At 41.6% G+C, this 14,403-nt stretch overlaps 1 protein-coding gene across 1 annotated transcript in view; it reads right to left on the minus strand.

The window, feature by feature from the left end:
• RTF1 (Rtf1, Paf1/RNA polymerase II complex component, homolog (S. cerevisiae)) overlaps positions 1–11,813 on the minus strand; it is a 30,343-nt gene extending 18,530 nt beyond the window's left edge. The window contains exons 1-3 of the mRNA XM_009319225.1: positions 11,704–11,813; positions 1,886–2,033; positions 167–371 (exon numbers count right to left, since the gene is read on the minus strand). Coding sequence (XP_009317500.1) covers positions 167–371; positions 1,886–1,967 — 287 coding nt within the window. The 5' untranslated portion in view covers positions 1,968–2,033; positions 11,704–11,813. The remainder of the gene's footprint in view (positions 1–166; positions 372–1,885; positions 2,034–11,703) is intronic.
• Positions 11,814–14,403: the final 2,590 nt, after the last annotated feature.

Below are 14,403 nucleotides of genomic sequence, written 5' to 3' on the forward strand. Positions count from 1 at the left end.
TTCTCAACTGAGCTACAAGAATAGTTTACACAAAAAAATCAACAATGAAGCTTAATTCACTTTATAGTGCTCAATGCTTGGACCCCAAACATGAGAGCACGGTCAGCATACTCTCCGTACAGCCTGCATGAATTTGCTACCAAATATCAACAGATATAAAATTCACCTTCTCTTTAGCACTTCTCTCTTCTCTATCCGGTTAAACAGCTCCTGCTCTCTCTCCTTTTCTGTCATTTGTTCCAGTCGAGCTCGGTCTTCTTCATCTCCCATCAGATCTTCTCCATAGCCATCATGGAATTCCTCATCTTCAGATGAAGAATCTGAATCTGAGCTAGATGAGGAGCTGTTGCTTTCCGAGTCAGAGACTTCTCCTGAAACAAAAATACAAGGCAATGAGATTCAGCTGAGGCAAAGCCCAACAACTTCATTGTAGCATGTTAGCAAAGGATATCAAGGATGAATTTTACACTCCTCTTCCACTATACTAAAAGCATACAGATCATGAAAACTAAACCCAGGATGAAATACTTTATTACTGTAAGATATGCATGCTAAAAAATGATAAAATGAGTGGTACTACATGTGAACACAAATTGGGTTATAAGTAAAAATTCTTAGTAGAACAAGCAAATTTTAGGAGGCCTTTTGGTTAGTGTGTTAGGATCTTAAGGTTAGATTTCTATACCTATATGCTTATGTCCCTGAGAAGTTGCTTGTACATCCATAACTTTGTAAGTGTGTATGCGCACCTCAAATGCCACTATTAACCACCACCAATACTCCTCATTATAGCAACCTGAAGAACCAAAATTCATCATTTGAAGACTGCAACACTGTGAATTGCTACATCACAAGATAAAGTTGAAACACACTACCCTCAGGACTGGCAAGGCCGTGATGCATTACCGCAACAAGCCCTCCCAGTTACACATGGGCTTAGGGAACAGCTGACTCCCCAATAATATTGGGTAACACCACCTTTAAACTCGATCCAAGTCCAAGTGCTTTGATTATCTCACCTAATCGAATACATTACACCAAATCACAAAAGCAGACATTAGGATTCTTTCTTCCACTTTCATTCTGGTCTCAGTATTTATGGAAACTTCCAGCTTTGCAAGCTTACACTGTGAAAAACCTTGATTTGTATGCACTGATACATACAGGTTCAGTCACTTCATGATTTGTCTGTCTCCACTGTGCTTAATATATTTAAAACCATAGGCTCCTTCATATTCTTTCTTAACTTTGTTTTTTCTTAGTATCAACTGAAATAGCAACTAACCACCTGCAAACCTTCATAGGCATGACGAAAACAGGAAAGAACACAGGAAGTTTGGCCAGCATTGGAACAAGTTCAATATTCCTGTAAAAAAATTCTGACAAAGTTATAGTAATGATTTTTCTTCTTCCATGTCAGTATAAATGTGCAAGAATTCCAATTCAGAGCAAATGCATGCAATATAAGCTCCTATTTGCATCACGCAATTCTATACACCTCTCCCTTTGTCATCACAAGAAGTTTGGGAAGGGAAAACATCAGTGGGAATAAAAGAAAATGCTACCCTCACTACAGATGGGACATGCTAGAAGGAAGAAAAGAATTTTCCAGAAGAAAGTCAAGTAATGAAACATGTCATACATTCTTCAGTTGAAACAGTATTTAGTGTTGCGTTTGTAATGGAGTGCTTACAGCAATGCTATAATGAATTATATGCACTTCAAGCCAACGAAGTTTAGGAGTCATCCAGACTACCAGTAACACAAAGGAAACTCTTCTGAAAGTAGTCTTTAATATCACCATTTAACATTACTCTTCAGTGTGCACAAAGGGGTAACTTCACTTGGAATTACACTGTAAGTAGACGCACACGTGCTATCTTACCCTCTTCAGGTGCTGAGCTCTCAGCCGAGCTGTCTTTATCTGAGCTGCCTGAAGAGGCAGCTTTGTTCATCTGTTTCTTCATGGCTCCCTTCTTCTCTGCCTTACCCGCTTTTCCCTTTTTTTTGTTTTTAGAACCTCCAACAGTCCACTGCAAGGAAAGAACCAAGAAAGGGATCATGAGACACAAACATCACTCTTTTCTCCCTCCTCCAAAACACTGGAGTAAAAATGACTGAGAAACACTCCAGTACCTGACAGCAACAAATCAATCATACGAGAGAAGGGAAAAAAAAGCCAATAGGAAACTTATCTAATGAAAACATTTTACAAGGTTTTTTGGGTTTGAGGGGGTGGGGTGTTGTGTGGTTGTTTTGGGTTTTTTCCTTTAAAAAAAAAAGTTATCAGCACAAGCCAACAGTTGGTAGGACACTCCTTTTAAAAACAATGAAGACTTCAGAGCCTGCAATATCTGCCAGGAGAAAAGAGGTACTGAAAACATTTTGCTAGGAAAATAATTTTAAACAAATGTCCAACTGTATTTGTAAAGATTAGCTTCAGTTTACTACTATTGAACAGAAGAAGCAACAGATGTATTTCCAAAACTAGTTTATTCAAGAGCAGATTTTAGATTTCACGAAGGCACACCAATTACACATGACAGTCTTTCCAAAACCTCAGTTTTAGCAGGAGTACACAGCACCTGTATTTTTATGCAACAAACCAATAGCACACCCACTGACAGACAGTAGTGCCACTACCTGCATCTATGTGCACAAGTCGGAATAAAATCAGAATCACAGAAGTCAGGAAAAAAAGAAAAAAAAAAAAAAAAATCAGTGTCAAGCCTTAATTTTAATTTTCTCTTAACATCATATCCTCAATTAACTTAGACTGCACTTTCCAAGTACAGGACTTATACCACCACACACACAGAGGTAACAGCTTTAAATCCCAAAGTCCCAGGAGAAGGGCTAGTATTTACCTTACAATGTGATTTCTTATTAGAATTTTTGCATTATCCCAACTAGCTGGGTAAAGCCGCAGAACAGAACCGATAAGGATTGCCTGTGTATTATTTTAAGGCTTTACAATATTTTGCACTTCACTACCTCTCCTAGAAATTCTCCAGGCGCAAGACCTTCAGGGATAAGACAGTTTCTTTCTAAATAAATATATATATTTAGACTGTTATCCTCTTCATACCTGTATATTACTCTCATCTTTCATGCACATACCATCTGTTCAAGCACGCAGTCTACTAAAAAAATATACTCCTAACTCAAATGAGCAAATACTCCTTTACATAACTAAGACCTTGCGCTCAAAACTACTCTAACTGGAAAAAAAAAAAATTTAGATTTGACCTCAGGTGCACACAAACTTCAAGCTTGTCACCCACCCACCCCTTCCTGGGGCATGAATCAAGTCCATCCCTGCAGGCAGTAATCATTCCATCAAATTCAATGACTTCTGCCTGATCGGGCACCATCTTCAGAGAACCCTGGTGTTCAAATACTTTAAATGAAACTCAACCGAGTAGTTAGAAGCTACTACCTGATCTACTATGTCTTTAGAATTTCCTAGGTTTTGATTAGTCTCACACCCAGCCTTGTACCTTCCATATTACCACCTGCGTCATCATCTTCGTTAAGCATCATCTGTGCATTCAAAAGTATCTGTCAAAGGCCAGGCAGAAGTTTTCTTTTCTGAGGTAAAAGTACAGCTACCTAGTGGTGAGCCTCCGATTGCAAACCATGCCCTATGCAGTTAGCCCAGTCTGTTATGGGGCACAGGATAGGTGAGAAGCTGCACAGAAAGCATCTGGCTTGATATCAGCCTGAGCTTGCACTCAAAGTCTTTATTGACTTCCACATTAAAGTTTTACTTGTTCAGTGTTACAATACTGATGCCTAATAATATTCCTGGTTAACTATGCCCATGTAAATCAGTTAAGAACAAGCTTCTACTCCAAATCTGCTCAAACCTCAACGTTAAGGAATCATCTCCTAGAAATTACAGAGAAGTGCATTTTTGCTATTTGTTCAAGAGCTCACCTACTGTCAGCATACCAGTGAAAACACAACAGTGAGAAAGTGAAACTGAGCATTTAGCAGGGAGAAGCAGAGCCCTCTGAACCAGGGATGCAGAGGTGACTCCTTCCCAGAGCTCTGCCACACCTTTTCCGTGTTCTAACACCGAATTACACCTTGCGTCAGCATGCTGTATAGCAAGGAAGAAGCACAGAGAAAGCCATAGTATACGCCACAGTTATATCAAGACCTTGAGAGGTCATGTGGAGATGAAAGAAGTTAAGATCAGATAAAAACAGCGGGACTTCAGTTATTAATAAAATGTTTAATAGCTGTAGATACACGCGTTGCAGATCACTGTTCTCAGCCTTTGACTCACAAGCAGAATTGTGGAGAGAACTTGAGTCCAGGAAGATGGGACTGAAAAGAAAGCTGTGTGACAACCTCTTGAACAAACAAACAAAAAAGTCATTAAAAAAATCTGCTCTAATCTAGGAAATTTTGCTTTGGTTTCTATTTCACCCTGGAGATTATACTTCTGTTTAAGTGTAAAAACACTTTTGTTTATGCAAGTGACCTCTACATATTTTAAGTCACAATAACTGGTTGTCACTTCCCAGTTTCAGTGCTGTCACAAAGCCAAATTCTTCCTCATCCAACTCAGGTGCTTCAGGGGTTATTCAGCTACCCCAGTCTCTCACGAGTCCCAGTACCACTACAGGACAAGATAAGGGTTCAAGCAAGCCTTAAGGACAAATAAGTCATCAAAATCAGGACATAGGCAGCGCAAGGCTCTTTTAGGCTCACAGATTGCTCTGCAGGCTCAGGGACCATCAGCTGTCATTTGGACACTGAATGACCACTCTGTATTGTTCAGAGAGAGACTAGCCAACACCAAGTTTCTTCTTATAGCAGAGGAAAAAATAACAGAGATTAGCAGGTCTGGGGCCGGGAAAACAGGGGGAGAAGACAATACTGGAAAGCCATGAGCTGTGTGGCAACCTACAGTCCAAACTGCAGTCTTCAGCCCCTTACTCATGCTCTAGCACACCAGCAGAGATCAGAAAGGCAACAACATGTTTGCATGTAACATCAGATAAAAATGCACACACAGTTATAGTCAGAAACATCTGTTTGCTCTGTTTCCCTTACCTCCATGCATCTCAAACAGCAAACAATAACCATATTTTCCAAAAATCTGTCCTCTACTGCAGCTTCTCCATGTTCCCTCTTCCATGTTCCAGTCAGGCAGAGCCAGTAAACACTTCTCACACGCTTTCCATGGCTATAACACCTCCTCTGAACAGCCCCTCTATTCACTGCTGCCTCCTCAGCCACCATCTGGAACCCTCCATGGTTCCAGACACAGCAAGTTAATAAATCCATGAGAATTGTGCTACAACATGGCTTTCTGCTTATTGTTTAGTACTATCAGACAACAGAGCTTTATGGTTCATTCACAGGAAGTAGCCAGAAGAGCATTTCAATTTTTCCTTTTGCTTCAAAGGTTCACAGTGCTAATAGTTTGCATGTTTCCCCCAAGAAGTCCAAGTTAAGCCACAGTACCCAGAATGGACTGTCAATAACAAAAAAAACCCAACACATTAGAAATCAACCAGATTTAGAAGTCAGCTTCTACAAAAGCAACTACACAAAATGATTGAAGAAACTCATTTATAGCTCAGCAAACCTAGAACATATTTCCACTAGGGAGATGAAATGAGATCGAGGAGAAAAAAAAAAAAGAAAAAAGTGAGCTCAGAGTGCAGAATGCAATAGAATTGTCTTACCCCTGCTGCTCAGATAATCATTGTTTTCTTCTATTCACACATATCTAAATGCATTATCCACTGAGATTTTATTTTGCAAATAGGTATTCTCCCTGCTCACCCACCCCTCTCTTTTTTTTTTTTTTTACATCAAACCAGAGATGCACAACCAAGGCTATCAGCTTGTCGTTGCCAAACACTCCCAGATACCACTTTTATAAGCAAAAGGCAAATTACAAGCCACAACATCAAAGCAAAACAGGTCCCTTACCAATGTGTTTCTTTCCTAGGCCAGATAAACTTACACACCATGACAACATGACAGCTTAAGAGCGCCAAGGTACATAACATTAGCCCAGCTTACAAACTTTCATCCATTCTCCTCCATTCATACAGGGAAAACAAAAGACAGTCCTCCAGGCAAGTCATCAAACTGCAGTTTCAGCCTGTCTGAAGACAACAGCAGGCAGCACAGATATGAAGATAAGGCAGCATTTACTGTCTTCAGGGTTTCTCAAAGCTGGGAGAACTCTGGCAACAGGACTGCAAGAGTTACAAGGAGGAAAGTGCTCTCTACCACTACTGTTAAAACTAAATAGTAAATAAAAAGCCCTTGTTACTTTTCTTGCCTTTCGGGGTCTGCATCTGTCATTCGGATGCCTCAGACAGCTTCACAATAACAACAGCCCAGCAATTAGAAAACTTAAAGGACCATTTTAGACACAAGGAGGAGACTCAAGGTGTCAACACCAAAACGGAAAGGAGATAAGCAAATAGAGGAAACACCTTCTGAAGCCACAGAAGGGGCTTTGCCAGTAACTGTCTGAAAGAAGGCTTCATGGGCCAAAACATCACCAGACACCTGATCCACCCTTATTGTCTGAGTACTGCTCAAAGGAGTTCACAGAAAAGGAACTATGGGTAACTATGAAAAAAAAAAGTCTACAGTAGCTTCAAATTCAGTTAAACTGCAAGTTAACATTTGCTGTAGAAGTATTTTGAGGGGTCCATGCATTGAAAAATGGCAAGAACTGCTGAGTGACAACATCAAAATGGCAGATACCAAATGCCAGTGAAGAAGCATTCTCCATAATCAAAACAAGCTTGGGGATGCTACTGGCTGTGAAAACCTGCATTGTTTTATTTTGGAAGCCTGGGCCAAACAGCTGGAGATGGCAACAGCCATAAAACACTTGGTCAATGAGTGCCTTGCATGGCTCTAGCATCACTAGCCAGCGAGCATCATCTGGACTAACAAAGGCCTAACGACTTCTCTAGATATTAGACAGTGCCTTATGACTGGATAGTTCTCAGCAAAAACTGTTCCCTGGGTACAAAGGAAAATTTCATTCAGTAAAAAAAATTAAATAAAATCACATATTCAATTCCAATACCTCCACGGTCTATTTCTGGAGCAACCTGCTCCACTTCAGAGCTCCTGCAGACTCTCATACCACATAACTTCTGGGGACTTGATTTATCCCCATGCTAGTTTGCAATTTAAAGAAGCTACTTGCAGACCAAATTTTATACTATTTCGTCCACAGCTGGTTCACATTACTTCTTTGGACATGCTAGCCTCCATACAATTAGCCTGCACTATTCAGTGCACTTGCACTTTGGGGGTGGGGTAGGGGTGGTAACAGCACCTCTCTTCCTTAAGGAAAGCTTTACTATTCTACTCGCTAACAGCTGAAGGAAACTGTTTTCAAGAACAGTCAAAATCACAAAGCACACAGCCTATACGGCTGTGTATAGGAAGATTAAAGCACAGCCCCTTTCAAATTTCTTAAGCTTGAAAAAAAATGTATGGCAAAGGCCTCCCAGGACTGGAGAACCCGCTCATTCTTAGAGGCCTAACTAAGCAGTGTTATGAAATAAAAGCACACAGGGAAGGAAGACATTTAGCATCGTAATCTCTACAAACCCACAAAAGACACCCCCAAAACAGAAGGAACACATACAGTTTTCTGCTAACCTGTGGTTTACTAGAGTGCTCTAACTTGAAGTGCAGTAAGTAGATGAAACTTTCAAGCCCTCTCCTCATAATAAGGGCATAAAGCCTTCTAGGCCAACTGTTATTCGAGACTGATTTCCTCATTGGCTGCGTGACCACTGTTCATAGAATCATTAAGGTTGGAAGAGACCTCCAAGATCATCGAGTCCAACCATCAACCCAACACCACCATGCCCACTAAACCATGTCCCTAAGCGCCTCATCTACCCGTCTTTTAAATACTTCCAGGGATGGTGACTCAACCACTTAACCACTGTTCACCTCTTCCTCTGTCCCATAGCTCTTGATGAGATCTTCAGCTATGCCGTTTCCTACTGAATCTGTGTATTTGCAAATAAAGGCCTAAACAGATATCCCTCACTAAACTCCAGACTACCAAACATTCATGATACCACTTTTCTGGTCCTGGAGTTATCTTCTGCTGTCACCCTAGAGCTGTTACAAAGGCACAACCAAACCCCTCACAACATTAGTATGAGTGTAGAAGGATGCACAGACTTACACCAGCATTGCTAACAACGTACCTTTCACAAGAAACAAACAGGAGCTCCTACGGTGTTACGCCTAATTGTCATGGTTTAACCCAGCAGGCAGCTAAACACCACACAGCCGTTCGCTCACTCCCCCCGCAATGGGATGGGGGAAGAGAATCAGAAAAAAGATAAAACTCGTGGGTTGAGATAAAGACAATTTAGTAGGACAGAAAAGGAAGGGAAAATAATAATAATGATAAAAGATTATATAAAACAAGTGATGCACAATGCAATTGCTGACCACCCGCTGACCGATGCCCAGCACGGTCAGCTGTACTGGCTGCATCCCCTCCCAGCTTCTTGTGCACCTCCAGCCTCCTTGCTGGCAGGGCAGTATGAGAAGCTGAAAAGTCCTTGACTTAGTGTAAGCACTGGTCAGCAACAACTAAAACATCAGTGCGTTGTCAACATTGTTCTCATCCTAAATCCAAAACACAGCACTATACCACCTACTAGGAAGAAAATCAACTCTATCCCAGCCGAAACCAGGACACTAATCTACACTGATGTTAGTGAAGTTGTTGCAGAAGTCATCCAGGCTTCACCATGCAACAGGAGGAGTTCTCTTACTGTAAGCAACGGTGCCAGGATAAAAGGAAGAGCAAAAACCCAGAATTAACCTACTGCAACTGAGGAACACCATCCACACAATTACTTCAATATGCAATGAGGGTACCTTGTGGACACATCTGCCTCTAGCACAATAGCCCCAGTAGTAACTTGGCTAACACCAAACTGGTTACAGGCACCAGACTAACAACAGTTTGGGATGGTGAGCTCTTGGGTAGTCATGGCCACATGTTGCTCCACAGATAAAGGGAAGTGTCTGTCTCCACATCTGCATCCAGCTCAGTATATCTCTTTGCAAAGCTGGTACTTCTTATTGCAAAGCCCTGCAGTCACTGGTATTTATCTGTTGTTGAACAACAGTTCATAGTCAATTCAGTCATGCACATTCCACAGACCCACCAGAATATGGTTCAGAGCATCCCTCCTATTTCATTGCCTGCAATTAATCTTCAGTCCCTTGGCTAAGTAATTTGATTCAGACCACACAGGTACTTAAAATGTTACAGAACTCAGCATCTGCACCATGAACATCTGATGTGGCTATGAGCTTTCACAGAAGCACATTCCCACCGAGACACACAAAATATAACATTAAAGAGCTACTGAAATCCCTTGGGCATCATTGTATAGATGTGACATGATTTGTACATGCTGTTATTCTAGAATTCCAAAATGCATTGTCTTTCTCTCCCCAATGCCCCCCAAACTTTCCGCCCTTTAAAAAATGCAGAATGCAGTGTTAGACTCTGAAGCAGAGATTTAGGCTGCTTTCCTGAACATAGTAACAATCCTGGAACATTTAGCACTTGCCAGGAAACACAAAGGATGTACACGCTACAAAACCTGTGTGGAAGCAAATGGGTATGATTAAGCACGTTTGCCCAGGGCAACAGTTTCCATGCTTTTGCTTGAAGGTCCTCAATTTGTAGGAAGACCAGTAAGACAATTTCAACTTTTAGACCCCGTCTCTCAACGCCCAAGCTTGAGCAAACATCAAACTAACCACAAGAACACTGATTAAAACCAAAGTTGCTAAAGCAGGAGTACTGTAGTCAAGCCCAGGGATGCACACAACTGAATAACTGGCAGAAGCAGAACTGTCATAACCCAGCCTGTCTCACCCTGCTGTGACAAGCAGCAGTTCAGAATGCATATTTCAGGCACAAGAATAGAAGCAAGTGTCCTAATTACCTCTTCTCTAAATCTTTCCTCTTGCTGCATGGAGGTCAGAAAGAACAGAGAATCAATTAGAAATGATACACAGATTAGAAAGTATCAAATGCACATGGTGCAACAGAGATACTACTGTATCTGCAAGGTCTGTGCAAATTCGTGAAGAGATACATTGTCATACTCCACATCTAATGGACAGGTAAGACCTTACTTGTAATTACACAAGCTAAAAAAAATTTTGAATAATATTATTTACTTTGTCAGTCTTCAGAGATAAACACAGAGCAGAAAACTTTATCATCAAGGTGCTCTCCACACCTAAGTCTACTTTTCCAGACAAGCTGGTCTCCACACAGCTTAGAATAAATAAGCTGCATGCCAGCAGATCAGAACACACGTAGTGACAAACCGAGTGGTCACCCAATATCAAACCTAGTACCTAGTCCATTCATAATTTTCTCTTTCCTTATATCTTAAGCATATATTAGATACAAGAGTCTTTTTTGTTTGTGGTGGGGTTGGGGGGGGGGGGGGGGGGGGGGGTTTTTTGTTTTTTTGTTGGTGGGGGGGTTTTGGGGGGGGGGGGGGGTTTGTTGGGTTTTGTTGTTTGTTTGGTTTTTTTAAGAACAGGATTGATTGAAACAGAGTTCCAAGCATATTTATTTCAAAAATGCCTCAAAGAAAACTAAATTATGCGTTCCTCACACTTATTGGAAGAACTCTGCTACGCTAACAAATGCTTAATAGCTAATAGTTTATCGTTGGCCTACCCTACTGGTCTTCAAGATGTCACAATGAATAATCTTTCCTGTAGTTTCAGCAAAACCCAGCCCAAACACCTCCCTGTTAAACTTTTAAGAATTAATGTAATAAAGGACCTCTCTACATTGCACAAAAAGCTTGCAAAAGGCATTTGTAACCTTTCAAGAAAATGATTTATTCAAATACCTGCCTGGCCTGTTTGTCAGTTCCTCTGTTTTAATAAGTTGATTTCAATTTTCATTTACAGATGAAAGCAGAGACTTTTAACCAGCTCTACAATGTAGTACAAGAACAAATAATAAAAACAGATCTAGCAGATAAGCACTGCTGTACCAAGACATTGACAAAACTCTAGAACAAAGTAATTCTAAACTCCTCCTTGCCTCACTTTCTTCAAAAATGCCAACAAAAACACACTCTGTTGCATGCTCAAATGACCAGACAAACTAGTTCACAGTAGAGTTCTTGGAGAATCAAAGTAGCTAAATAGAACAGTTTTACCACCTGTAAAATAGTACTACCTGCCTTGACCCTTTTTCTCTCTAAGGAAGGAAGCTCTCTTCTAAAGCTGAAAACCTCTCTCCCTTGAATTCAGAGTCCAGCTTTATCAGCTTCACTGCTACTTCAACCACAAGCATTACACAGGAAAAATGCTGGTTTTAAGCAGGCAGATCACCAGACCATTCAGACCACATGAACATGGAATTAAACAGGCAGTCATCTTTTCTACAGACATTCAGACTATTTTGTATATGGTTACAATTCAAAGCACGCTAATTACAAGAAAAAAAGAAGTATTTCTGAGTACACATCCTCTGGGCTTAATGGGTGTCCATCAGTTCCACTAATGGCCAGTCCCACTTTATGAAGTCAGCAGGCTAAATATGATAAATACACTTTCACTGCTCAGGTACAATCAGACAAATAACCCATAGTAAGTTCACCGATAACATGACAAACTCACCTCATCGTCACTGTCTGATGTCTCAGAGTCTGAAGATGCTGTAGGTTTGCTCACAGGTGGCTCCTTTTCTTCAGAGTCACTGCGTTTCCGTTTGGCCAATGACAAGAGCTCCTGGTATGAAAACACACACATTTAATTTTAAAATGTCATAACTATTTTTACCAATCCAGGTCAGTGCACATGCACTTTCTCTGTGATATTTGAGCACATTCCAGTAACATGATTATTCCCACTGACTAAGGAACAAAGTCTACTTATGTTTCATGAATACATATATACACACACACACAATTTTAATACAACTGGATGCTACAGAAGGATTTTGAGGATAACAAGCTAGAAGAAGTAAATACCACTACTATTACTTTCTTGGTATAAATGACATAAGACAAATTACTTTCAGAGTCATGCCCAGGTCTGTTTTATTTGGATTAGGTAATAATTCAAAAACATCCTAACTACATTGTGTAGCATTAACCCAAAAAGCCAAATGCCACTAGAGAGCAGCTCCTTCTTCCAAATAAAAGAGATGTTTGCAATTATACACTTTAAAACGGAAATACTTTAAGCATCACCACAATGTCATGGCTGATAATATTTAGTCAGCCTGTTCAATCCCTTTTCACTGTCCCTCCATACCACAGAATACACTTAAAGCTTTGGACAGACACAAAGCAGGCATCAAGCTCAAAGTTTGTGAAACTAAGTAGAGCTGTTCTCCTCCAAAGGAAGCACTTGCAAAGGCAACACACACCAGCACAAAGAACTAAATGGCTCTCAAATAATCTCATGAATTGAGATTGAGAACTCTCTCAAGTTCATAGCTTGTTCAGATGACAGAAGCAGTAGTATAAAGCAAACATTTCTGAAGCTGCATTACTGTCTTTGTAGTCCATGACACATAATATATTCTTAAAAACATTGCTGATGTTCATCAGGGGCTGACGAACCTTAGCTGTGAGTAGAAATACACCAACTTCTGCAGTCTTGGGAAGTCAATACTAGATTCGTTTGCATTAGTTTTACAACTGGAAGATTATCTCCACAGCAAACGGATTAAAATTTAGTACCTCAAATGAGACCATAAACTGCAGAAACTGATGGCCTAGGCCACTCACCAACAAAGAAACCTTCCGTTGGTAATGGCATTTTACAAACCTTTCTCTGAAGAAGGCATGCAACAGAGCACATTTGTACAATTAACAGTTCTCTTCAGGAAGCTCCTGACATTTTCTACAATCTTTTCTAGAATTGCTCTCTCACAACTGTCTCTAAGTAGTCCTTCAACCCAGATTACCTCCCTGGATGATATCTTGGCATATTTACCACTACTTTCATTCCAAGCAATTTTCCTTCTTTCTTTCTGTTCTCGTTCTGTTTTCCCAGATGCTATATTAGAAAGGCTCCTATTCCTTTGATTCAACAAGCCTAGATTGCCAAGGGAAGCTGTCAAACACTTAACCTACAGGGGCCCCACTCAGTATACTCTCACCCTTAAATCACACCACAAAACCATTGCTTTCCTGCTATCTAATCTTCCTCCTTGCACATACCTATCCCTGCTGTTACAGTTGCTACAAACAGCTCAGTGGAGGAGGAAGCACCTACTACTCAGGTACAGATGCAGACGCATGCTTCCAGGCAACAACGGAACAGATGCAGAACCATGCAGTTATTCCTACCACCATCACTCTGCCTGATCTATGCTAGAGCTAGTCCAACTCCTTCTATTTTCAGGCTCTGAAGAAACTACCAAACTAATATACTAGTGGTGAGATGTTGGCAGCTCTAAAGACTCTAGAGGCACGCAAGATCAACAACATCAGGGCATGCTCTGCTCCAGTATATTTGTCTAATGGAGCCTCCCATTTGATTTTTCTGAAGTTCCAAGCTGCAAAAATATTTTTGAGTGTTTGGGAAGGCTTTTTTTTTGCAACGTAGCAACAGCTTCTCTATTAAAAACCCTGAAGGTCCAGCACATAAATTACATCAGACATATAAGCTTCAGCATATTTAACCAGCCAAACTTCTCCCCGGAACAAGCATTGCCATACAAACTGTAACACACTTCACCTGTAGTGTCTTTGTGTACCATTTGAATCACATCATCACCTCCTGCTACACCAAAAGATAAGTCTTTGAAAGCAACCCCCTCCGAAGAAGACAACGACGTCCCCTTCGCAGCCCTGACACGGTTAAACCGATGCCAGACATTGCACTTCCAATCCCAAGAGATGCCCTGATGATAAATAAATACTTCCCCTTGTTAGATCTACAGGCTCCTAACTCCATGCAGTTTCCCATCAACAGAGCTCCCCCAGCTCAGTCGCTAAGATTGAGGAGGGAGCATTAAACACGCATTAACAACCTCCCCTAGCGCCCGCCTGCCCTGAGGGGCTCACCGGGCCGGCGGAAGGCAGGGACCTGACACGCTGCTCTCCCCAACAGCTCTCCCGGCGTGCGAAAGCAGCACAGAAAAGTTGCCCAGCCCTTTGGGCCTCTTCCCCCGCTCCCCGAGGGCTGACGACCGCCGGCACCCAGGCCCCGCTCCTCCCTCCTCAGGGCCAAGCCGCCCCGGAGCATCGCCCCTCCGTCCCGCCGAGCGCCGCCCTCCTGCCAGCGCTGGGCCCGCTGCAAAGAGCCCCCGAAACCCGCCAACGCGGGACGCCTGCCAGGGGCGGGCCAGGGACCCGCCCGGGG

The sequence above is a fragment of the Pygoscelis adeliae genome, unplaced genomic scaffold (genome assembly GCF_000699105.1).
Source record: "Pygoscelis adeliae isolate BGI_AS28 unplaced genomic scaffold, ASM69910v1 Scaffold22, whole genome shotgun sequence".
In the NCBI taxonomy this organism is placed as follows: Eukaryota; Metazoa; Chordata; class Aves; order Sphenisciformes; family Spheniscidae; genus Pygoscelis; species Pygoscelis adeliae.